This window comes from Chlorocebus sabaeus, chromosome 28 (assembly GCF_047675955.1).
Source record: "Chlorocebus sabaeus isolate Y175 chromosome 28, mChlSab1.0.hap1, whole genome shotgun sequence".
Classification (NCBI taxonomy): Eukaryota; Metazoa; Chordata; class Mammalia; order Primates; family Cercopithecidae; genus Chlorocebus; species Chlorocebus sabaeus.
Window position 1 is genome coordinate 934,989 of NC_132931.1, and position 24,448 is coordinate 959,436.

General features: G+C 41.8%; 1 protein-coding gene across 1 annotated transcript; it reads left to right on the forward strand.

Moving 5' to 3' along the window:
• The first annotated feature begins 13,179 nt into the window (after nt 1-13,179).
• LOC103246569 (large ribosomal subunit protein uL11-like) lies at nt 13,180-13,797 on the forward strand. The gene has a single exon (XM_037990581.2). The coding sequence runs from the start codon at nt 13,238-13,240 to the stop codon at nt 13,733-13,735; it is 498 nt and encodes a 165-aa protein (XP_037846509.1). The 5' UTR covers nt 13,180-13,237; the 3' UTR covers nt 13,736-13,797.
• The last annotated feature ends 10,651 nt before the right edge of the window (nt 13,798-24,448 follow it).

Sequence of the window (24,448 nt, forward strand, 5' to 3'; positions counted from 1 at the left end):
TGATCCACCTGCCTCAGCCTCCCAAAGTGCTGGGTATACTGGTGTGAGCCACCGCACCCAGTAAGATTTTTTTTTAATAGAGATGGGGTGTTGCTATATTGACCAGGCTGGTCTCGAACTCCTGGCCTCAAGTGATCTTCCCGTCTCTGCCTCTCAAAATGCCTGGATTACAGGTATGAGCCACCACGTTTGGCCCATATATATATAAATACAAGTGTTTATATTTTTATATCTACAGAGATGACACTTGATATTTTAATTGCTACTTTTATATTTTAATATCAATACGATGACAGCAATTATCAAGCACAACACCCAATTAGAATAACAGGCATTTCCAATCCTCCCACCTCAGCCGCACTCTTGCGTGGTTTTTGAGGTTAAAGTCTTCTTGGTTTGGGTTTTTCTTTTGGCAATATCTAAAACTAATCTCTGAATTCTGAGTGTCTTCAAAGACCTCTTCCCCTTTGCATAAATACTTCCATGGACAGTTGTTTTATTATTTAAAATAAACTTTATTGAAGTTTACATACAATAAAATGCACTCATTTTAAGTGTATAGGTTGTTTTGAGACAGGGTCTCACTTGAACTGTATAGTTTGATGAGGCTTAGCAAATGGATATATCTGAATACCCACTGTCACTATCAAGATATAGAACTTTCTGCTTAGATGCAGTGGCTCATGCCTGTAATCTCAACTTTGGGAGGCTGAATTGGGAGGACTGCATGAGGCCAGGAGTTCCAGGACAACCTGGGCAACATGAATGCACCCGGTTACAAAATTTTTTAGAAACGGCCGAGCGCGGTGGCTCACGCCTGTAATCCCAACACTTTGGGAGGCCAAGGCGGGTGGATCACCTGAGGTTGGGAGTTCAAGACCAGCCTGACCAACATGGAGAAACCCCGTCTCAACTAAAAGTACAAAATTAGCCAGGCGTGGTGGCCCATGCCTGTAATCCCAGCTAATTGGGAGGCTGAGGCAGGATAATTGCTCGAACCCGGGAGGCAGAGGTTGCAGTTAACTGAGATTGCATCAACGCACTCCAGCCTAGGCGACGAGCAAAACTCCATCTCAAAAAAAAAAAAAAAAAAATTTAAATTAGCCAGGTATGGTGGCATGCACCTGTGGTCCTAGTTTCTCAGGGGGCTGAGGCAAAAGAATCACTTGAGCCAGGAATTAGAGGCAGCAGTGAGCTGTGACTGCAATACTGCATACCAGTCAGAGCGACAGAGGAAGGCGCTGTCACAAAAAAAAAAAAAATTAAGGCCAGGAGCGATGGCTCACACCTGTACTCCTGACACTTGGAGAAGGCAAAGTAGGAGCATCCCTTGACCCCAGGAGTTCCAGACCAGCTTGGGCAATATAGTGATATATCATCTCTACAAATAATATTTTAAAATTTAGCCAAGCGTGTGGGCAAAGGCCTGTAGTCCCAGCTACTTGGGAGGCTGATCACTTGGGTCCAGGTGGGGAAGTCTGTAATGAGTAGCGCCATTGCACTCCAGCCTGAGCAACACAATGAGACCCTGTCTCAAAACAAAAACAAAAACAAATCAACAAAAAAGAACTTTCCCTAGGGCTCTGCGGTGGCTCATGCCTGTAATCACAGCACTTTGGGATGCAGGCTGATCACCTGAGGTCAGGAGTTTGAGACCAGCCTGGACTACACGGTGAAACCCTGTCTCTACTAAAAATATAAAAATCAGCCAGGTGTGGTGGTGCACGCCTGTGGTCTCAGCTACTCAGGAGGCTGAGGCAGGAGAATTGCTTTAAACTGGAAGGCAGAGGTGGCAGTGAGCCAAGATCAAGCCATTACACTCCTGCATGGGCAATAAAGCAAGACTCCGACTCAAAAAAAAAAAAAAAAAAGAAAGAAAGAAAACTTTCCTGTTACTCCAGGGAGTTGCCTCTGACCCCTCCCAGTCAATCCACCTTCCACCCCGACCCAGGCAACCACTGATCTGCTCTGTGTCACTACAGATTAGATTTGGTGTTTCTAGAATGTCACATCAGTAGAATTATACGGGATGCTCTTTTGGGTCTGGTTTCTTCCACAGAGCATGTTTTTGAGATTCATCCATTTCCTGTATGTTTCAGTATCTTGTTCCCAAGGACCATTTTTAGCAACAGAAAACAGAACAAATTTCATGAGTATTTCAGTTGCACACCTTTCTTCGGATAAGATTCTTTGAATCAATTTTATGACATGAAATGTTGTCTACCACTTTGCAGCTGCTGAAAAGAAGAGATACATCCTCTTTCTTTTCTTTCTTTCTTTTTTCTTTTTCTCTTTTTTTTGAGATGGAGTTTCACTCTTATTTTCTGGGCTGGAGTGCAATGGTGCGATCTTGGCTCACCAAAACCTCTGCTTCCTGGGTTCCAGCGATTTTCCTGCCACAGCCTCCTGAGTAGCTAGGATTACAGGCATATGCCACCATGCCCAGATAATAATTTTTGTGTTTTTAGTAGAGACGGGGTTTCACTATGTTGACCAGACTGGTCTCAAACTCCTGACCTTAAGTGATCCACCTGCCTTGGCCTCCCAAAATGCTGGAAACATATTTTATTGCATTTTTAAAATATCACAAAGGGGTCTCAGGAATCATTTGGCATCTTCTTCTTTTTTTTTTTTTGAAATGGAGCCTTGCTCTGTTGCCCAAGCTGGAGGGCAGTGGCATGCTATCAGCTCACTACAACCTCCGCCTCCCAGGTTCAAGCGATCCTCCTGCCTCAGCCTTCCCGAGTAGCTGGAACAATAGCCACATGCCACCACGCCCAGCTAATTTTATATTTTTAGTAGAGAAGGGGTTTCGCCATGTTGGCCAGGCTGGTCTCAAACCCCTGACCTCCAGTGATCCACCAGCCTCAGCCTCCCAAAGTGCTGGGATTACAGGCGTGAGCCACCATGCCCAGCCAGCATCTTCTTATTTCTATAAGTCTTATTCATAGACTCTTAGATCTTATTCATCAGCATCCTGATCTGTTTCCTTTTTTTTTTTTTTTTGGAGACGGAGTCTTGCTCTGTTGCCCAGGCTGAAGTGCAGTGGCACAATCTCGGCTCACTGCAAGCTCTGCCTCCTGGGCTCACGCCATTCTCCTCAATCAGTCTCCCGAATAGCTGGGACTACAGGCGCCTGCCACAACACCCAGCTAATTTTTTTGTATTTTTAGTAGAGATGGGGTTTCACCATGTTAGTCAGGATGGTCTCGATCTCGTGACCTCGTGATCCACCCACTTTGGCCTCCCAAAGTGCTGGGATTACAGGCATGAGCCACCGTGCCCAGCCTGATCTGTTTTTTTCAGAGACACAGATACTATCCAACATTTTTCTTTTTCTTTCCTTTTCTTTTTTCTTTTTTTTTAAGACAGAGTCTCGCTCTATTGCCCAGGCTGGAGTGCAGTGGCACAATCTCAGCTAACTGCAACCTCCACTTCCCAGGTTCAAGCAATTCTCCTGCCTCAGCCTAACAAGAAGCTGGTATTACAGGTGCTCACGACCACACCTGGATAATTTTTGTATTTTTAGTAGAGACAGGGTTTTACCATGTTGGCCAGGCTGGTCTCAAACTCCTGACCTGAACTGACCCTCCAGCCTCGGCCTCCCAAAGTGCTGAGGTTACAGGCATCAGCTGCCACACCCGGCCGGTCATTCAACATTTTTCTGATATCTTTGTTTTAGCTGTTGTGTTTTACTGAATTAAAGTATCTGAATTTGGTAAACATTTGTAAATCAAAGAAAATTACTGAAGCATGTCTCAGTCATTTTTAGAGGTCATTTTGCCAAAGTTGAGGATGCAGTGGGAGGAAAAAAGAAGTAAAAACCACAGGAAATATTTGTGATGCATGCTTTTTTTTTTTTTTCCAAAGACGGTTTGGGGACTTCAATATTTAAAGGGAAAAAGAGGCCAGGCTCGGTGACGCATGCCTGTAATTCCAGCACTTTGGGACGCCTAGGCAGGCAGATCACCTGACGTCAGGAGTTTGATATCAGCCTGGCCAACATGGTGAAACCCTGTCTCTACTAAAAACACAAAAATTAGCTGAGCGTGGTGGTGCGTGCCTGTAATCCCGGCTACTCGGGAGGCTGAGGCAGGAGAATTGCTTGAACCCAGGAGGCAGAGGTTGCAGTGAGCTCAGATTGCACCACTGCACTGCAGCCTGGGCAACAGAGCAAGACTCAGTCTTAAATAAATAAATAAATAAATAAATAAATAAAGGGAAAAAGAGTGAGTAGTAGGGGAATGCAAAATTAAAAAACAAGCGGGGAGGGAGAACAAATGGAAGCACCAAACGATTGTGTTCCTTTCAGTCGTTGATCAGCGTTTACAGCATCCACATTTTACATATGGAAAGAAAAGGGAGGAGAAATAGTCAATTATGTATTTATCTTGCGCTCAGTGAATCTGCATTTTTTCATAAGATAAATAAACATAGAGTACAGGAAGCAGCCAGATACGCTCGTCTCCGGTGCACAGAGGGATGACTTTTAGTTCTGTCCTTTGTCCTTTACCTGTGAAGACAAGTTTTTCGTTTATGTTGTCAGGGTGAAATTCAACAGAACTGTTTTGGCCAGGCATGGTGGCTTGTGCCTATACTACCAGCACTTTAGGAGGCCAAGGTAGGTGGATTGCATGAGGCCAGGAGTTGGAGACCAGCCTGGCCACCATGGTGAAACCCCATCTCTACTACAAATACAAAAATTAGCCAGGTGTGGTGGTGCACACCTGTAATCCTAGTTACTCAGGAGGCTGAGGCAGGAGAATCGCTTGAACCAGGAGGTAGAGGTTGCAATCAGCTGAGATGGTGCAATTGCATGCCAGCCTGGGCAACAGAGCAAGACTCTGTCTCAAAACAAAACCAGAACTGTTTTACATGAAATTCAAGAAATTAAACCAAACTGTTGGTTTTCCTTTCACATATTCAATATCAGTAACTCATCTTTCTGGGTTTGAGATACTGAATGAGCGATGTCTGGCCTCATCCAAACCCTAGTAGATTTCTCACCCTGCGGAAGTTTTATGTAACACGCTTGTGCTGAAGTTTTCTGATGAACGATCATAGCTACAAAATCTTTTATCATTTGAAGGAACAAGTGTAATACAACCCAAGAAATTTTGAATATCAAGACCCTACCCTCTTCCCTGAATAATGACTGTGAAAGGAAAATAAAGCTCAGGACCACCAACTCACTAAGCCAAAGGCAAAAGTCAAGCTGGAAACTGGATCATTCAAACCTGCCTCTCCCCCATTTTGTCCCTAAATAGATAGCTACAAAGATTTTTTTTTTTTTTTTTTTTTTTTTGAAACGGAGTCTCGCGCTGTCACCCAGGCTGGAGTGCAGTGGCGCGATGTCAGCTCACTGCAAGCTCTGCCTCCTGGGTTCATGTCATTCTGCCTCAGCCTGCAGAGTAGCTGGGACTACAGGCGCCCGCCACCACGCCTGGCTCATTTTTTGTATTTTCAGTAAAGATGGGGTTTCACCATGTTAGCCAGGATGGTCTCAATCTCCTGATCTCATGATCCGTCTGCCTCGGCCTCCCAAAGTTCTGGGATTACTGGCGTGAGCCACCTTACCCGACCTACAAAGATTTTTTTTTTTAAAAAGCTACGTACCTCCCTCACGATTCGCCCATGAGGAAATTCCTTGTGGACCTCAAGATTTTGACCTTAGAACAGTTCTGCTGAATTTCACCCTGAAAATGTAAATTGATAGCTTATCCTTGCAGGACAAAGGATAGACCCCAAGGTCATCCCTCTGCTCATGTGAGACAATTAATTGTGTATCTGACTGCTTCCTCTGCCCCATGTTTACTTTCTCTTTTAAAAAACAAACAAACAAACAAACAAAAACCTTAAAAAAAATAGGCCAGGTGCGGTGGCTCACACCTGTAATCCCAGCACTTTGGGAGGCCAAGGCAGGCAGATCAAGAGGTCAGGAGATTGAGACTATCCTGGCTAACACGGCAGAACCCCGTCTCTACTAAAAATACAAAAAAATTAGCCAGACATGGTGTCAGGAGCCTGTAATCCCAGCTACTCGGGAGGCTGAGGCAGCAGAAGGGCATGAACCCGGGAGGCAGAGCCTACAGTGAGCCGAGATCGCGCCACTGCACTCCAGCCTGAGCAACAGAGCGAGACTCCGTCTCAAAAACAAAACAAAACAAAACAAGACAAAAAATAGAGACAGAGTCTTGCTATGTTGCCCAGGCCAGTCCCAAACTCCTGACCTCAAGTGATCCGCCCGCCTTGGCCTCCCAATGTGCTGGGAGTACAGGCATGAGCCACCACGTCCGGTTGCTGTCCTGAGTTTCATGGAGACTTCATGACATAGGCATGATTTGGTTTTTAGTTTGTTTTTTGTTCTGTTTTGTTTTTGAGACAGGAGCCTAGCTCTGTCACCAAGTCTGGCAAGCAGTGGTGCAATCATAGCTTGCTGCAGCCTTGATTTCCTGGACTCAAGTGATCCTCCCATCTCCACCTCCTGAGTAGCATTACCATGCCTGGCTAATTGTTTTATTTGTAGAGATGGATTCTCACTATGTTGCCCAGGCTGATCTTAAACTCCTAGCCTCAGGCAATCTTCCTGCCTTGGCCTCCCACAGTGCTGGATTTCAGACATGAGCCACCGCCATGGCCACATAGACATGATTGGTTAAATAATTGGTCACTGATGATCAACTCAACCTTCAACTCCTCCCTATCCCTGGAAATCTGGGGGGAGAGGGCTGAAATTTCCAACCCCCTAATCACAAGGTTGACTCCTCTGGCAACCAGTCCTCATTTTGAGGCTATTCACGAGGCCCCAGAAATCAGTCATCTCATTAGCATCCACAAAGACACTTACCACTTTGCAGATTTCAAGGGTTTCAGGAGCTGCACACCCAGGAAACAGGGGCAGAGACCATATATGTGCATTTGTGTATATATGTATATATGTGTGTGTGTGTGTGTGTGTGTGTATTCTTTGTGTGTGTTCTTTCTTTTACACTGTAGTTTTCAGATCTTACAAATATATATTATGATTTCATGTTTATATAATAAAAGGAAAATAAAATCTCGGGACCTCAGACTCGCTATGCTACAGGGAAAAGTCAAACCAGGAACTGGGTCACGCAAACCTGTCACGCATTTTATTTGATAAAGAGAGAACTACAGGCCAGGCACCATGGCTCACGCCTGTAATCCCAGCACTTTGGGAGGCCAAGGCAGTCAGATCATGAGGTCAGGAGATCGAGACCATCCTGGCTAACACGGTAAAACCCTGTCTCTATGAAAAATACAACAACAACAAAAAAAGTAACCACGCATGGTGGTGGGCACCTATTGTCCCAGTTACTCAGGAGGCTGAGGCAGGAGAATGGCGTGAACCCGGGAGGTGGAGCTTGCAGTGAGCCGAGATAGCGCCACTGCACTCCAGCCTGGGAGACAGAGCAAGACTCCCTCTCAGAAAAAAAAAAAAAAAACAAAAACATATCTACAAAGATAAAAGTCTGCATACCTCCCTCAGAATTTGCTCCAAGAAAATTCCTTGTGTGCCTCAAGATATTGACCCTAAAAGAGTTCTGTTGAGGCTGAGTGCAGTGGCTCATGCCTATAATCCCAGCACTTTGGGAGACTGAGGCAGGTGGATCATCTGAGGTCAGGAATTCGAGACCAGCCTGACCAACATGGTGAAACCCTGTCTCTACTAAAAATACAAACACTAGCCAGGTATGGTGGTGGGTGCCTGTAATCCCAGGTACATGGGAGGCTGAGGCAGGAGAATTGCTTGAACTCGGGAGACAGAGGTTGCAATGAACCAAGATCATGCCACTGCACTCCAGCCTGGGCGACAGAACAAGACTCCACCTCAGAAAAAAAAATAAAAGAGTTCTGTTGAATTTCACCCTGATAATGTCTATGGATAACTTATGTTCACAAGTGATGGACAAAGGACAGAACTAATAGTCATGCTTCCACCCGCCTGAGACAAATCCATGTCTGCCTGCCTCCTCTACTCTATGTTTATTTATCTTATGTAAAATGCAGATTCACTAAGTGCAAAATTAATGTGCAGGTGGTTCTTCTACCCTCTCCTGCCACATGTAAAATGTGGATTCAGTAAACACTGATCAAAAGATTCAAATGCAACTGCTTTCGAATGCAACTCTGTTAGATATATACCTTCTCTTTTCTCTTTCTTTGCTTTTTCCCCTACTGCCTGCTCTTTTCCCTTTATTTATAGAAGTCCCCAAACCCTCTTTGGAAAAAGCACAGATAGCAGATGTGTCTTGTACTTTTGCGTGTGTGTGTGTGTGTGTGTGTTTCCTGGACACGCCCTCAACATTGGCAAAATCAACTAAAATGAATCAGACGCATCTCAGTCCTTTTCTTTGGCTTGCGATATAAATGGAATCATAGAGGCCAGGCACGGTGGCTCACGCTTATAATCCCAGCACTTTGGGAGGCCGAGGCGGGTGGATCACCTGAGATCAGGAGTTCGAGACCAGCCTGGACAACATGGCAAAACCTTTTATCTACTAAAAATACAAGAAATTAGCAGGCTTGTTGATCCCGCCTGTAATACCAGCTACTTGGGAGGCTGAGGCAGAAGAATCACTTGAACCCAGGAGGTGGAGGTTGCAGTGTGCCAAGATCGTGCCAGCACACTCCAGCCTAGGTGACAGAGTGCAACTCCACCTCTAACTAAATAAATAAATGAAATCATAGAATGTGTGGTTATTTGCCTCTTAATGTTTTAAAATCAAACATTTACTCTATAATTCTGCTTTATACCAAAATTCATCAGAAATAATCTTTTTAGCTCTGTGATTTTATTTTCTTTTCAAAATTAGCTGAACATTATAGCAAAACTGAGTTACAATTTTCTCCTGCTTTCCCTGAAGAAAAGCCCTGAGGGATTTTGTTTTATTTTGTTTTTAGGTTTGTTTGTTTGTTTTTTTTTGAGATACAGTTTTGCTCTTGTTGCCCAGGCTGGAGTGCAATGATGCGATCTCACTGCAACCTCCGCCTCCCAGGTTCTAGCAATTCTGGTGACTCAGCCTCCTGAGTAGTTGGGATTACAGGCACGTGCCACCACACCTGGCTAATTTTTCTATTTTCAGTAGAGACAGGGTTTCACCACCTTGGCCAGTCCGATCTTGAATTTCTGACTTCATGATCCACCCGCCTTGGCCTCCCAAAGTACTAGAATTACAAGCATGAACCACTGCGCCCGGCCATCTCTTTTCCATCAGTGGAAACATGTCTGTTGTACTGGAACAGGAATTTAAAGAAATTAAAGAATGTGTAAGCAGACACTCAGTTGTATGTAAGAAAACCCAATTCCCCCTGAGGAAGAAAGAGCTGAAGTCCTTTAAAAATTAGCTGCCTGTTTTTCTGTGGCTAGCGAGCCTTATCTCTCCTCCTTTCCCAGGCATTGTGAAGACCCTGATTCCCTAGCTGTGCAGCTGCAAGGTCACTAGACAGAGAAACTCAAGTCGTAAAACATGTTTTTCCTTGAAAAGTAAGAAATGATGTAATGCATATCTCAATTAATTAAATAACTGTCTTGTTTCTTGCTTCTGTAATATGCTTCCCCTGCACAGATCTCCCTCTACCCCATGAAATGCTTTTTTATTTGTTTTCTTATTTTTTTCGAGACAGAGTCTCACTCTTTGGCCCAGGCTGGAGTGCGGTGGCACGATCTCAGCTCACTGCAACCTCCACCTCCTGGGTTCAAGCAATTCTCTGCCTCAGCCTCCTGAGTAGCTGGGATTACAGGGCCCGCCACCATGCCCTGCTAATTTTTGTATTTCTAGTAGAGACAGGGTTTCACCATCCTGGCCAGGCTTGTCTTGAACTCCTGACCTCAGGTGATCCACCTGCCTTGGCCTCCCAAAGTGCTAGGATTACAGGTGTGAGCCACCATGCCTGGCTTACAAAATGCTTAAAAGGTAACTTAACTCTATATTCAGGGCTCAGTCCTTTGGTTGTTAAGCTGACTGGGCTGGCGCACCTAAATAATAAATATTCTCCTCAGTCCCTTCAGTCTCTCTGATTCCTCATCAATACCACTACATTGCCTTATACATTTCCTTATACCTTTCCTTATAAAAAAACATACTCGGGTGGACACGGTGGCTCACACCTGTAATCCCAGCATTTTGGGAGGACAAGGTGGGCAGATCATGAGGTCAGGAGATCAAGACCATCCAGGCTAACATGGTGAAACCCTTTCTCTACTAAAAAAAAAAACCAAAAAATTAGCCAGGCATGGTGGCAGGCGCCTGCAGTCCCAGCTACTCAGGAGGCTGAGGCAGAGAGACCCTGTTAAGAGGGTCTCTCTGTTAAGAGGTTCACTGTTAAGAGACCCTGGCTTAAGCAGAGAGAAGTCTCCTTCTGCAAATACTAATGCCACTGGAAAATGAATACTCTGCCCTACCTTTTGGAAAAGAGAATATATAGAAATTGGCAACTGAGAGATTCAGATGGGTATACTGGCACTTTTAGATATGTTCATTTTAGATGATTATTTTTAATCAGAAATCTAGTGACTGGCCTCCCTCTTTGGGGTAAATCACTCTCAACACAGGACATTTAAGACATTTGACAGCTTAGTTGATTTTAGAATTGGATAACGTTCTCAAATAATTTTACATTTTTTAAAATAGGGAAATTCCAATATAGGGTTACCGGTTTTCCTTATTTTACAGATGGGGTCAAGGATTTGGTCTTTTGGGTTCCATTTTTGGAAAGGATGGTGTATTAAACCAGCTAAACAGTGTCTTTGGACTTATATTTTATATACTACAGCTATTACTTGGTAAGTATTTATCAATACAAAAATAAGGTTGTTATATTCCGTTTAGTACTTTGTGTCTTTACGCTGAAGTGTCTTGATGTTAAATAAAAGCATGTGTTATTTATAGAGCCACTAGCATGTACAACATCTTTGTATTGTGAAAACTTGATTCGCTAAGATTTTATTATATTAATGTTGAATTTATGTCACTTGCTGTTTAATCATGGAGAGCTGTATCTCATGATGTCCAGAAAAACCAGTCCCATTCCAGAAATTATCACTCCCATCTTCCCTGTAAATGTGTTTCCTAGTTTTATAGACTCTGTAGCCTTGTAAAGATATCATATATTAAGGGGACGTTAATGAGAAACCATCTTCATAATCCCATCACCTTTACATATCCACTGTTTCTACAGTCTTCTGCTTTTAAAGATAATTTTGGGGCTGGGCGTGGTGGCTCATGCCTGTAATCCCAGCACTTTGGGAGGCCGAGGTGGGCGGATCACCTGAGGTTGGGAGTTTGAGGCCAGCCTGGCCAACATAAAGAAAACCCATCTGTACTAAAAATACTGAAAGGGTGGCCAGCCCCTCCACACCTGTGGGTATTTCTCATCAGGTGGGACGAGAGACTGAGAAAAGAAATAAGACACAGAGACAAAGTACAGAGAAAAAAAAGTGGGCCCAGGGGACTGGCATTCCGCATACGGAGGACCCGCACCAGCACCAGTCTCTGAGTTTTCTTAGTATTTATTGATTATTAATATTTTAGTAAGAGGAATGTGGCAAGACAGCAGGGTGATAGTGGGATGTCTGGATGTGTACGTAGGCAAGATTTATGCTTTTTCCACCCAGACATCTCGGTGGAGTAAAGAATAACAAAGCAGCATTGCTGCCAACATGTCCCGCCTCCTGCCACAGAAGGGTTTTTCTCCCGTCTCAGAATTGAACAAATGTACAATCAGGTTTTATATCGAGACATTCCATTCCCTGGGGCAGGCAGGAGACAGAGGCCTTCCTCTCATTTCAACTGGAAGAGGCTTTCCTCTTTTACTAATCCTCCTCAGCACAGACCCTTCACGGGTGTCAGGCTGGGGGACAGTCAGGCCTTCTCATCCCACGAGGCCATATTTCAGACTATCACATGGGGAAAAACCTTGGACAATACCTGGCTGTCCAGGGCAGAGGTCCCTGCGGCTCTCCGCAGTGCATTGTGCCCCTGGTTTATCAAGACTGGAGAATAGCGATGACTTTTACCAAGCATACTGCCTGTAAACATTTTGTTAACAAGGCACATCCTGCACAGCCCTAGATCCCTTAAACCTTGATTCCATGCAACACATGTTTCTGTGAGCTCAAGGTTGGGGCAAAGTTACAGATGAACAGCATCTCGGGCAAAGCAATTGTTCAAGGTACAGGTCAAAATGGAGTTTCTTGTGTCTTCCTTTTCTACACAGACACAGTAACAGTCTGATCTCTCTTTCTTTTCCCTACGTATCCCCCTTTTGTTTTTTACAAAATCGCCATCGTCATTATGGCCCGTTTTTGCTAGTTGTTGTCTTTTTGGAGTTGTTGGGTACACCTATAGACTAAAACAGACAGAACAGGCATACAAGGATTAATACAAAATTTACAATAGTGGAACTTTTGATAGTTTTAATCCAAGTGATGGGATTAAGGTCAGGCCATCAGCAGCTTTTACAATTGTCTCAGTTTTTGGTACCAAATGTAAATGGGCTTTTGATGCCTTAAAAATTTTGTTTTTTAATTTTGAAATATTTAAAGTAAGATTATTTTTTCTTTTTTGTAGATGGCATTTAACCGTGTCCCAGTGATGTTCAGACTCATCATAGGCTCGGGGTGTAATACAAAAATTTGACATAGTCACAGTGTAACTGAAAAAGATATTTCAAGCTCATGAGCCTATCTCTCATTTAAATGACAGTTTGTCTTAGATGATTAATTTGGTTTGCCAATTTTTGATCTATTTGGGTCTGAGAATTCCACTATCTTGAGGAATTCTTTTGTCAATTATTGACATATTTAGCAGTTTGAACAGAGGAGTGTAAAGCAAATCCAGCAGCCGCAGTAGTAGCTGTGACTGCAATAAGACCCATAATCCCTGTCATTAAAGTAAAATGAATCCTTTGGATCTTGTTAGAACTTTTTTTAATACTTTTGTTAAAATATGGACGGATGGGGAAGCTTCTCATGGTCAGTCTATGGACACAGGGATCCACACACCCTCTCTTGCCCTCACTAGTAGAATACAGTGCTGCCAATTAAAAGTTGAATCAATGCAAGTAAATAATCTAAAATTTTCACAGGTTATAGCTTGGGAATCTGGTTTAATAACTATGTTTTTGCTCTCGGCTTTCGGCTCGGAGGGGGCGAAGGTGCAACTTTCTTCGGTCGTCCCGAATCCGGGTTCATCCGACACCAGCTGCCCCCACCATGCCACCGACGTTCGACCCCAAGGAGATCAAAGTCGTATACCTGAGGTGCACTGGAGGTGAAGTCGGTGCCACTTCTGCGCTGGCCCCCAAGATCGGCCCCCTGGGTCTGTCTCCAAAAAAGGTTGGTGATGACATTGCCAAGGCAACGGGTGCCTGGAAGGGCCTGAGGATTACAGTGAAACTGACCATTCAGAACAGACAGGCCCAGATTGAGGTGGTGCCTTCTGCCTCTGCCCTGATCATCAAAGCCCTCAAGGAACCACCAAGAGACAGAAAGAAACAGAAAAACATTAAACACAGTGGGAATATCACTTTTGATGAGATCATCAACATTGCTCGACAGATGCGACACCGATTCTTAGCCAGAGAACTCTCTGGAACCATTAAAGAGATCCTGGGGACTGCCCAGTCTGTGGGCTGTAATGTTGACGGCCGCCACCCTCATGACATCATAGATGACATCAACAGTGGTGCTGTAGAATGCCCAGCCAGTTAAGCACAAAGGAAAGTATTTCAATAAAGGATCATTTGACAACTAGTGGAAAAAAAAAAAAAAAACTATGTTTTTAAAACTAGTATATAAGAGGATTTTACCTAACTTTGTAAAGGAATTTTTAGATTGGAATTTAGGTTGATAGTATAATATGGCTTATGATTTTTTGTTTTTATAGCTTGATTTCCAGACCAAATTTTAATGTGGTACAAAGCCACAGTAAGTTTTTATAATTTTGGATGTTTAGGACTAGTAACAGGACTAACTAACTTTGGTCGAGGTGATGAAATTCTCTTTTTTCCGCATTTTTATGGATAGGGTGGTTTTGACCTTTTATAAACCTGGTCTTCCCTTTTAGTTAAATCACTCTTATAGGTCGGATTAATGGGCCAGATGGATGGGGCCTGCGAACATGAGTCTGGCCCTTACAATTGTAATATAATTGTCCTCAAGGGGCCCAATTTATGATAGTTTTGAATTTGTTGTTTTGTAATACCACCGCAGTATCAGTCACACGGTTTTTCAAAACCAAGACTTTTGGGTCTTTTGATTTTTGGGGAATTTCTTTGGGGCAAGGCTACCCTTTAGGCCTAAATTGTAATGATCTTTGATAAGAAGAGTCCTGTAAATTATTTATCTGTGGCTCAAGTGACATTTCACTTACCATGTGATAAGTAAATCTCCTGGTGCCACTGACAGTATGTGTTTCTACCCACCAATTTTGGGTTGTAGGCATTAAGCATCCTGGTGCCTTTTCTGGGCAAGTAGCGGGATAATAATACCCAATGGAAATATTTATTATTTTTTTTTAGGTTGGGCAGGGCAACGATCATCTAGTGGGGCCTGGTACCCATGCACTATTATTAACATATATTTTAATAGGATTATTTATCCATGTGACTGCCCGAATTAAGGGCAGGAAAGGCACATAGGCCCAGTAAGTATAATTAGCTGCAGCTGTTTCTGCAGCCATGGGGAGACTTACCACCGTTGATATAATTATCAAAGCTGTAAGCAGTATATTTTCTGGAGTTTGTGTTACCCTTGTTTTTTTTAGGCTTTTTTTTAGCTAACTGTGTCAGCTTCTTTAGTTGACCCCAGGTTGGCGGTTCCACTTTTTTGGTGGATGGCAGCTTTATCTGTTTTTTTGATATTGCCATTTTGTTTACTTGGCAAGTCGATGATGCTTGATTGTGGGTTTTTCGTTTTTGCGGAGGTGTTTTTTTTTTTTTTTTTTTCATCTTCGATGGGTTTATTGTAGATAAATGTCTAGTGGGTATTCATACAGGAAGCTGATTTTTTTCCAGTGAAACACAAGTAAAGCCTCTTCCCCATGTTATTACCTTTTTCATTTTTTATGTCTTATTTTTGTTCTTTTTTCACCAAATCAGTTTTTTTTTTTTTTTTCAGTAAAATGTTGTTTTGTAGAAGTAGTGGTCTGATTTTTGTCAATGTTTAAAAAATTTAAAGTATAGAGTGCTAGATTAAGTTTTATTTGGGGAGTGTTATATTCCTATTTTTTTTGTTTGTTTAACTAATTGAGCTTTGAGTGTTCTATTAATTCTTTTAATTATGGCCTGTCCTTGGGAATTATAAGGGATTCCTGTTGTATGTGTAATTTTTCACTGATTTAAGAATTTTTGAAATGTTTTACTACAGTATCCTGGCCCATTATCTGTTTTAAATTTTTTTTGGAACTTCTATGATAGTAAAACAAGATAATAAATGTTTTTTAACATAGGAAGTACTTTGTTTTTTTGTCTAGCAGGTTGTTCACACAAAATGTGAATAAGTATCAACTGTCACATGGACAAATGACAATTTTTCAAATGAAGGTACATGTGTGACATCCATTTGCCATAACGTATTAGGACATAGACCTCTGGGATTAACTCCTGCCTCTTGAGTGGGCAGGTGTAGGACTTGACACTGAGTGCAATATTGTACAATATTTTTTGCCTGTTTCTATGTGATATCAAATATATTTTTTAGTCCTGTTGTATTTACATGAGTTAAGCATGAAGTTCTTGTGCTTTTATGAAGGCAGATGATACTAGCATGTCAGCTTGTTTGTTTTAGTTAAAGGCCCTGGTAAATTAGTATGTGCTCGAATATCAATAATATAAAATGGGAAATTTCTTTTTTTACAGTTTGTTGTGACAAATTAGACAACTGGTTTAACTGATCATCCATACCATATTTGATTAGGGCTGCCTCAATATCCTTTGTAGCCTGTACTACATATCAGAATCTGATACAGTGTTAATAGGCTGATTAAAATCTTGTAACACTGAAATGACAGCAACCAACTCTGCTCTTTCAGTTGAGTGATATTAAATTTCAATGACTCATTCTTTTGGCTTGGTGTAAACCACTTTTCCATTGCTAGAACCATCAGTAAACACCATCAGAGCACTTTTTTAAAGGTTTATGTCTGGTAATTTTATGTAAAACCCAAGTAGTCAATTTTAAAAACTGGAAGATTTTTGTTTTTGGGTAATGATTATCAATAATTTTCACAAAATTAGTAAGATCAATCTGTCAAGTACCAGAATTGATAAAGGCTTGTTTAACCTGTTCCTTGTTTAAAGGAACAATGATTTTATCTGGTCACTTCCATACAATTTTACTATCTATAATCTTGCCCGACCAATTAATGTAGCTATTTGATCTAAATACAATGTAAAAGTCTTAGTTGTACTGTGAGGAAGGAATGACCACTCCACAAGATCTGTATTTTGAACAATAATGTCTGTTGGAGAATGTGTAGTAGCAAAAATCAAAAGTTGGAGTGGGACTAAGTGATCTATTTTATTTACTTGTGCTGACATAATTTTTTTTAACTAATTTAATTTTTTTAGTTGCTTCTGGAGTTAATGTTCTTTTACTATTTAATGTTGGATCCCCTCTCAAGATAGAGAACAAATTTGACATGGCATAAGTAGGGATGCCTAGAGTTGGCCAAATCCAATTAATATCTCCTAGCAATTTTTGAAAGTCATTCAATGTTTTTAATGTGTTTTTTATTTTTATTTTTTGTAGTTTAATTTTCCTTTCCTTTACCTGTATTTCCAAATAATGAAAGTGAGTAGGGGTCTGAATCTTATCAGATGCTATTGTCAGTCCTGTATTTGTAACCTCTGTCTGTAGAAATGTGTAACAGTCAATTAATCTGTCTCTTGTTTTTGTAGCACACAAAATATCATCAACATAATGAATGATATAACAGTCTGAAAACTTGTCTCTAACTGGTTGAAGAGCTTGAGCTAGAAAAGTCTGACAAATAGTCGGAATATTAAGCACTTCCTGAGGCAACATTTTTCACTGAAACCTGGTGGCTGGTTCTTTATTTTTTATGGCTGGTATAGTAAAAGCAAATTTTTCAAAATCCTATTTTGCCAGAGGAATGGTAAAAAAGCAAACCTTTAGATCAATTATAATTAAAGGCCAATCTTTGGGGATCATGGGCAAAGAGGGCAATCCAGGTTGCAGAGCCCCCATGGGTTGAATTATGGCATTAACGGCTCTTAAGTCGGTCAGCATGCGCCATCTGCCGGATATTTTTTGAATTACAAACACTGGAGAATTCTAAGGAGAGAAAAATAGGTGAAACATTTCCTTTTTAAAATAGTTTTTGACTATTTTATGTAGCGCCCCCAACTTTTTCTTAGGGAGCGACCACTGCATGACCCAGACAGGACGCTACAGGGCGAGTCTGAATTGTTCCCTCACCGTAGTGAACTGTAGGTTGGGCAACAATGGGCGCCACAAGCCTAGTTTCAGGTTCCCTCCCCCAGCACTCACTCAGCTGAGGAGGAGGTGGCCATTGTGGTTTTAGTGCCAATGGCCCTGATGATTTTGGACCTTTCCCCCCAGTTTTAATGTTTTAGGATAGATTACCTCCTGTAATTGATTGTAGTCAACACTTGGTGTTGACCGAGCCATTACAGACTCTGCTACATATTTACAACGTGAACTTTCCATTCCTTTCTGGGATTCTGTTCCTGCCTCTTCTTTACAATCTATTACAGAGCTTTCAGGGGCATCAGAAACTGAAATGTTATCTTCTTCTATTTGAAACAGTTTTAAAGTTGCTTTAATAATGGCCCAATCATTCCATACTGTAAGTGGGATGATTTTACCTTTCCTACTTGTTTGTTTTAATTTTTTGCCAATTTTTTCCCAGCCTTTTAGATCTAAAGTACCCTGTTCTGGAAACCATGGGCAGAATTGTTCTATTGTTTGAAATAGCACAATTAAATGCTCTGTAGAAGCTCTAACTCCCCCTCTTCTTAAGACAATTTTAATGAAGCTGAGATAGAGGCATATTTACTTTCAGTTTGTCCCATTGTTACCCTGGGTTCCTCCGAGTGCACAAGCTTACTGCAACGCTGACCGTGGACATATTTGGGAATCTCTGGTCGACTGTCCTCAATGCTTACATTCTTAGCATACCTTCACCCTAAAGGCCCCACGTTGGGCGCCAGATGAAGGGGTGGCCTGCCCCTCCACACCTGTATTTCTTGTCAGGTGGGACGAGAGACTGAGAAAACAAATAAGACAGAGACAAAGTATAGAGAAAGAAGAGTGGGCCCTGGGGACCAGTGCTCAGCATACAGAGGACCCACACCAGCATCAGTCTCTGAGTTCCCTTAGTATTTATTGATTACTATTTTCACTATCTCAGCAAGAGGAATGTGGCAGGAGAGTGGGGTGATAGTGGGGAGAAGGTCAGCTGTGAGCAAAGGAATCTCCATCACAAGTAAGTTCAAGGGAATGTACTATGCCTGGATGTGCACCTAGGCCAGATTTATGCTTCTCTCCACCCAAACATCTCAGTGGAGTAAAGAATAACAAAGCAGCTGCCAACATGTCTCACCTCCCGCCACATGGCAGTTTTTCTCCTAGCTCAGAATTGAACAAATGTACAATCGAGTTTTATACCAAGACATCCTGTTCCCAGGAGCAGGCAGGAGACAGAAGCCTTCCTCTTATTTCAACTGCAAGAGGCCTTCCTCTTTTAATAATCCTCCCTAGCACAGACCCTTCTCGGTTGTCGGGCTGGGGGACAGTCAGGTCTTTCCCATCCCACGAGGCCATATTTCAGACTATCACATGGGGAGAATCCTTGGACAATACCTGGCTGTCCAGGGCAGAGGTCCCTGCGGCTTTCCACAGTGCATTGTGCCCCTGGTTTATCAAGACTGGAGAATGGCGATGACTTTTGCCAAGCATACTGCCTGTAAACATTTTGTTAACAAGGCACATCCTGCACAGCCCTAGATGCCTTAAACCTTGATTCCATACAACACATGTTTCTGTGAGCTCAAGGTTTGGGCAAAGTTATAGATTAACAGCATCTCAGGACAAAACATTTGTTCAGGGTACGGTTCAAAATGAAGTTTCTTATATCTTCCTTTTCTACATAGACACAATAACAGTCTGATCTCTCTTTCTTTTCCCTATAAATACGAAATTAGCTGGGCATGGTGGTGCATGCCTGTAATCCCAGCTACTCAGGAGGCTGAGGCTGGAGAATCGCTTGAACCTGGGAGACGGAGATTGTAGTGAGCTGAGATCGTGCCATTGCACTCCAGTCTGGGCAACAAGAGCAAAACTCCATCTCATAAAAATAAATAATAATAATAATTTGGGACCCGGTGTGGTGGTTCACACCTGTAATCCTAGCACTTTGGGAGGCCGAGAAAGGCAGATCACTTCAGTCCAAAAGTTCAAGACAAGCCTGGGCAACATGGCGAGACTCCATCTCTACAGAATATACACAAATTAGCTGGGTGTGGCAACACACACCTGTAGTCCCGGTTACTTGAAAGGCTGAGGTGAGAGAATCCCTTGAGTCCAAGATATGGAGGTTGCAGGGAACCGAGATCACACCACTGCACTCTAGCCTGGGTGACAGAGCAAGACCTGTCTCAAAAACTAACAATAATTTAATGTGAACTCTGTTTCAACATAGTGTCGTTTATCCTAAGTGTTATTGTTAACATCTAGGTTTCACACCTTTTACTTCTAAATAATGCTGCAGTGATAAACTTTGTTTAAAGACCTCCTGCTTCTTCCTTCTTTGAATTATCTCCACAACATATATTTCCAGGCATAGGATCAAAAAACACAGATATTTTCCATTTTTATTGGTGTTACCAAGTTGCTTCTCCCTCAGTTCTTTGGCTTCCCTGAAGCTCCAGCCATCTTTATTTTTAAAACATGTTTTGTAAAATTTCTTTTTTATTGTAATGATAATCTTCTTTATTGTAATGATTATCATTATATTAATCATGTAATGATAATCATTACATTAATCATGTAATGACAATAATTAGAAAAATTGCTAATAGTTACATATTAGTACCTATTACCTTAAATTTTACTCTTTTTAATTTCCTTTTATTGCTCATTTACTTATTAGGATCCCGATAATAGTACATTTTTATATATGTTACAAACATTTTATGCATTCTTTATCCTATTTTGTTAGTGTTACGAATTTGTATTGTATTTTTATACTTTTAGAGTTAAATCCATCCATTGTTACCTTTGCATTTTATTTTTCTTCTTTTTTAAAGATCTTGTTGCATACCAATGCTTTTGTATTTTAATTGTTAATATTCCATTACCTGTCAGCTCTTTTGATTTGGTTCATTAAAAATACATGTAACTCTTCTATCTGAAATTGATTTGTTATGAGGTAAATTATAAATCTAAATCATTCTCAGTAGTTCTGTCAAGTTTGCCCAGTTCCATATCTAAGTATTTATCTTGCAGAAGTACAAAGATGTGTGCACAAGGATATTCATAGCAGAACAGTGTGAAATAGCAAAAAAAAAAAAAAAAAAAAAAGGAGTTAGCTTAGAAGTAATGGTTGAATAAATTAGAAAATACTATGAAATACTATGTAGCCATTAAAGGAAAAAGGAGATCTATATTTATATCCTAGAAAGATAAAGACACTATTTAGTGAAAAATGCAAATTTTGGTATAATAAGTATAAGACAAACATGTTTGTATACATGCATGTAAATGCATAGAAAAGGGTCTGGTGGTTGGGAGGAGGGAGAAATTTCACTCTGTATTCTGCATATTTCCGTTTTGCTGGATTTCTAGAGAAGAATATGAAGTATAAGCCCAAATGCAAGGCATTTTCCCTTAAAGGCAAAGAGCCTAAGGAAAGCCTTTAATTAGATTAACTTTTGAAGATAGAGGTGCTACAGCCAAATTTTTGTTTTACCATTAATGCCATGGTATATACATATTTTAAATCATATGTATCATATGTGTTTTTTCATTCGCATTTTTTGACTTGCATTTAGATGCTTCACATGCTTTTTAATGTTGGTGTCTTTGTGGGAGGCACATTTGAACTAACCCAACAGTTTCCAGAGCACGACATCTGTACTCACTTCTAAGCTGTTTGAGATACATTTTTAATTTAATTTTTTCATAGGTAATCCATTCACATGGTTCAAAAGTTTTATAAAAGGACAGGATGCAGTGACTCATGCCTATAATCCCAGCATATTGGGAGGTCAACATGGGTGGATCACGAGGTGAGGAGTTCAAGACCAGCCTGGCCAACACAGTGAAACCCCATCTGTACTAAAAATACAAAAACCAGCCAAGCGTGGTGACGCACACCTGTAATACCAGCTACTTGGGAGGCTGAGGCAGGAGAATTGCTTGAACCCGGGAGGTGGAGGTTGCAGTGAGCTGACATCACGTCATTGCACTCCAGCCTGGGTGACAGAGCGAGACTCCTTCAGGAAAAAAAAAATATATATATATAAAATGTTACACAAAGAAAAATCTGTGCCACCCCTTCCCTTTTCCCCTGGTTTCCACTGCTCCTCAGCCCCAACTGGTAGCTTGTTACTGTTTTCGAGTTTCTTTTTGCATATATGAGAAAGTACACATACACAATCTTAATTTTCTTCCTTTTTAAAATATAAAAGGCAGATGCTATACCCACTGTACTATCCTACAGCTTGCATGTTCTTTTCTTTTTTTGCTTGATGGATATACCATGGGGATTTTTCCATATCAGTTTATTAAATGTCTTCATTCTTTTTTATAGCTGCAGAATAATCCATTGCATAATTGTACCATCATTTGTTTAGAGTTACAGCACATTTTAAATTCCATTGGGAATTTTGCCCTGAGCCACAAGTACCTAGTTGCATTACGGTAGTATTGAACGGAGAGCTGGCATTTATACACTATTCTAAGTGCTTTAACCCTGCATCATCTCAGCTCATTTAATTGTCCAGCAGTCTTGGGAAGTAAGCATGATTGTTATCCCGATTTTACAGTTGAGAAAAGAGAGGCATGGAGGAAGAAATAACTTGCCCGTCTCATTTTGAAATTAACTTTCTTAGATAAAATTGTGACTGCATTAATTTTGAAATGTTAGTTGTTTAGCATAGGTGAAGTCAGCAAACTTTTTCAGTAAAGGGCCTGGAGAAAATTGACTTTGCCAGTTGCTGCAGCCATTCAACTCTGCCTTCTAGCGTGAAAGCAGTCACAGACATTACATAAATGAATGAGCATGGCTGAGTGCCAATAAAACTTTATTTACTAAAGCAGGTAGCTGGCCAGATTTGCTAGTCCCTGCAGTAATTCAGCAGCACCTTAGTCTTGAAGTGCCCTATGAAAGCATCTAGTCTCGTGGCTGTGGCCGAGCCAGCCCAGCCAGCCCATAGGCGTCTTCTTGTCGCTTTTCTTTTTGCCAACAGGCACCGGGATTTCAGCTCTTTAATTCACTTCTTTAAACCTGCTCCCACCGGTTATTTTGTTCATGTTTCTGTTATCCTTACCCATGAGTCATTGGGTAGGAGGGCCGTTTAACATGCTCTGCCTTCTCTGTCCTTGAAAATAAATGCACATATTCTCCATACTGTTGGCCACAGGAAACTAAAAACAATACATGTGAAGATAGAGTCCAGAATTCAGGTGCTTTTTTTCCTTTTATTATTATTATTATTTTGTTGTTGTTGTTGAGACAGAGTCTCGCTCGGTGGCCCAGGCTGGAGTGCAGTGGTGTGATCTGGGCTCACTGCAAGGTCGGCCTCCTGGGTTCACGCCATTCTCCTGCCTCAGCCTCCTGAGTAGCTGGGACTACAGGTGCCCGCCACCACGCCTGGCTAATATTGTTGTATTTTTAGTAGAGACAGGGTTGCACCATGTTAGCTAGGATGGTCTCGATCTCCTGACCTTGTGATCTGCCCGCTTCGGCCTCCCAAAGAGCTGGGATTACAGGCTTGAGCCACCGCACCTGGTGCCCTCCCACCTTTTTTTTTTTTTTTTTTTTTTTTAGACAGAGTCTCATTCTGTCCCTCAGGCTGGAGTGCAGTGGCGCAATCTCGGCTCACTGCAACCTCCGCCTCCTGGGTTCAAGTAATTCTCATGCCTCAGCCTCCCTTGTAGCTGGGATTACAAGCATACAATACCATGCCCAACTTTTTTTTTTTTTTTTTTGGTATTTTTTAGTAGAGACGGGGTTTCACCACGTTGGCCAGGCTGGTCTCAAACTCCTGACCTCAAATGATCTCCCTGCCTCGGCCTCCCAAAGTGCTAGGATTACAGGCATGAGTGACCGTGCATGGTTTTAGGTGCCTTTTTGTATTGAGAACCTGGGGTTAGCACACATGTCCACCATTTTTCTTGATCAGTTTTGACCCACATGGAGCCAACGAGCTTTTAAATATGGTTTCCCTTATCCACCTCACCTCTCATTGTGGATTTTTAATCAATTGGATCTAAACATGGAAAAGCAATTTTACTTTCCACAGATGGGGAGGCTATAGTGAAAACCAGAGAAGGTTCTCACCAAATGCGTGCAGCTCGGAAGAAAAAGGTTGTGGTCCTCATGTCCCTTTATTCATTTGGTGTCTCGGGGCTGTTGATGTTACAAGTCTGCTTCATTGCTTAATGTGATTGTGAGACTGCATGTTTGCTTTGTGTGCATATTTTCAACTAGGTTAGTTTGTGAAATTAGTAATATTTCACCTGAAAGACTGAGAAATCAAAAACATTGCAGCTATAAAACTGGTATTTGGCCGGGCATGGTGGCCCACGCCTGTAATCCCAGCACTTTGGGAGGCTGAGGCGGGAGGATCACCTGAAGTTAGGAGTTGGAGACCAACCTGACCAACATGGTGAAAGCCCATCTCTACTAAAAATACAAAAATTAGCCAGGCATAGTGGCACGTGCCTGTAATCCTGGCTACTTCGGAGGCTGAGGCAGGAGAATTGCTAAAAAAAAAAAAAAAAAAAAAAGTCAAAAAACTGGCATTTTGCTAGAGTCAACCTGTATAATTTTAACCGAAGCAGACCAGTATTTCTGTTCTCAATTTTCAGAGTTTGGTAGGAAGATCAGTATTCAAACACCGCAGCAAGTCACACAGTGTTAGTCCTTGTCACTCAGAAAGCCTCTCTCCAGCGCCAAGGCCTGATTGAGCCCGCGTCTCTTCTCTTACAGGCATGACAGCAAGCGCCGTGGCGGCTTTGATCCTCATGACATCCTCCATCATGTCGGTCGTGGGGTCCCTGTACCTGGCCTACATTCTGTACTTTGTGTTGAAGGAGTTCTGCATCATCTGCGTCGTCACGTACGTGCTGAACTTCCTTCTTCTCATTATTAACTACAAACGACTAGTTTACTTGAATGAGGCCTGGAAGCGGCAACTGCAGCCCAAGCAGGAC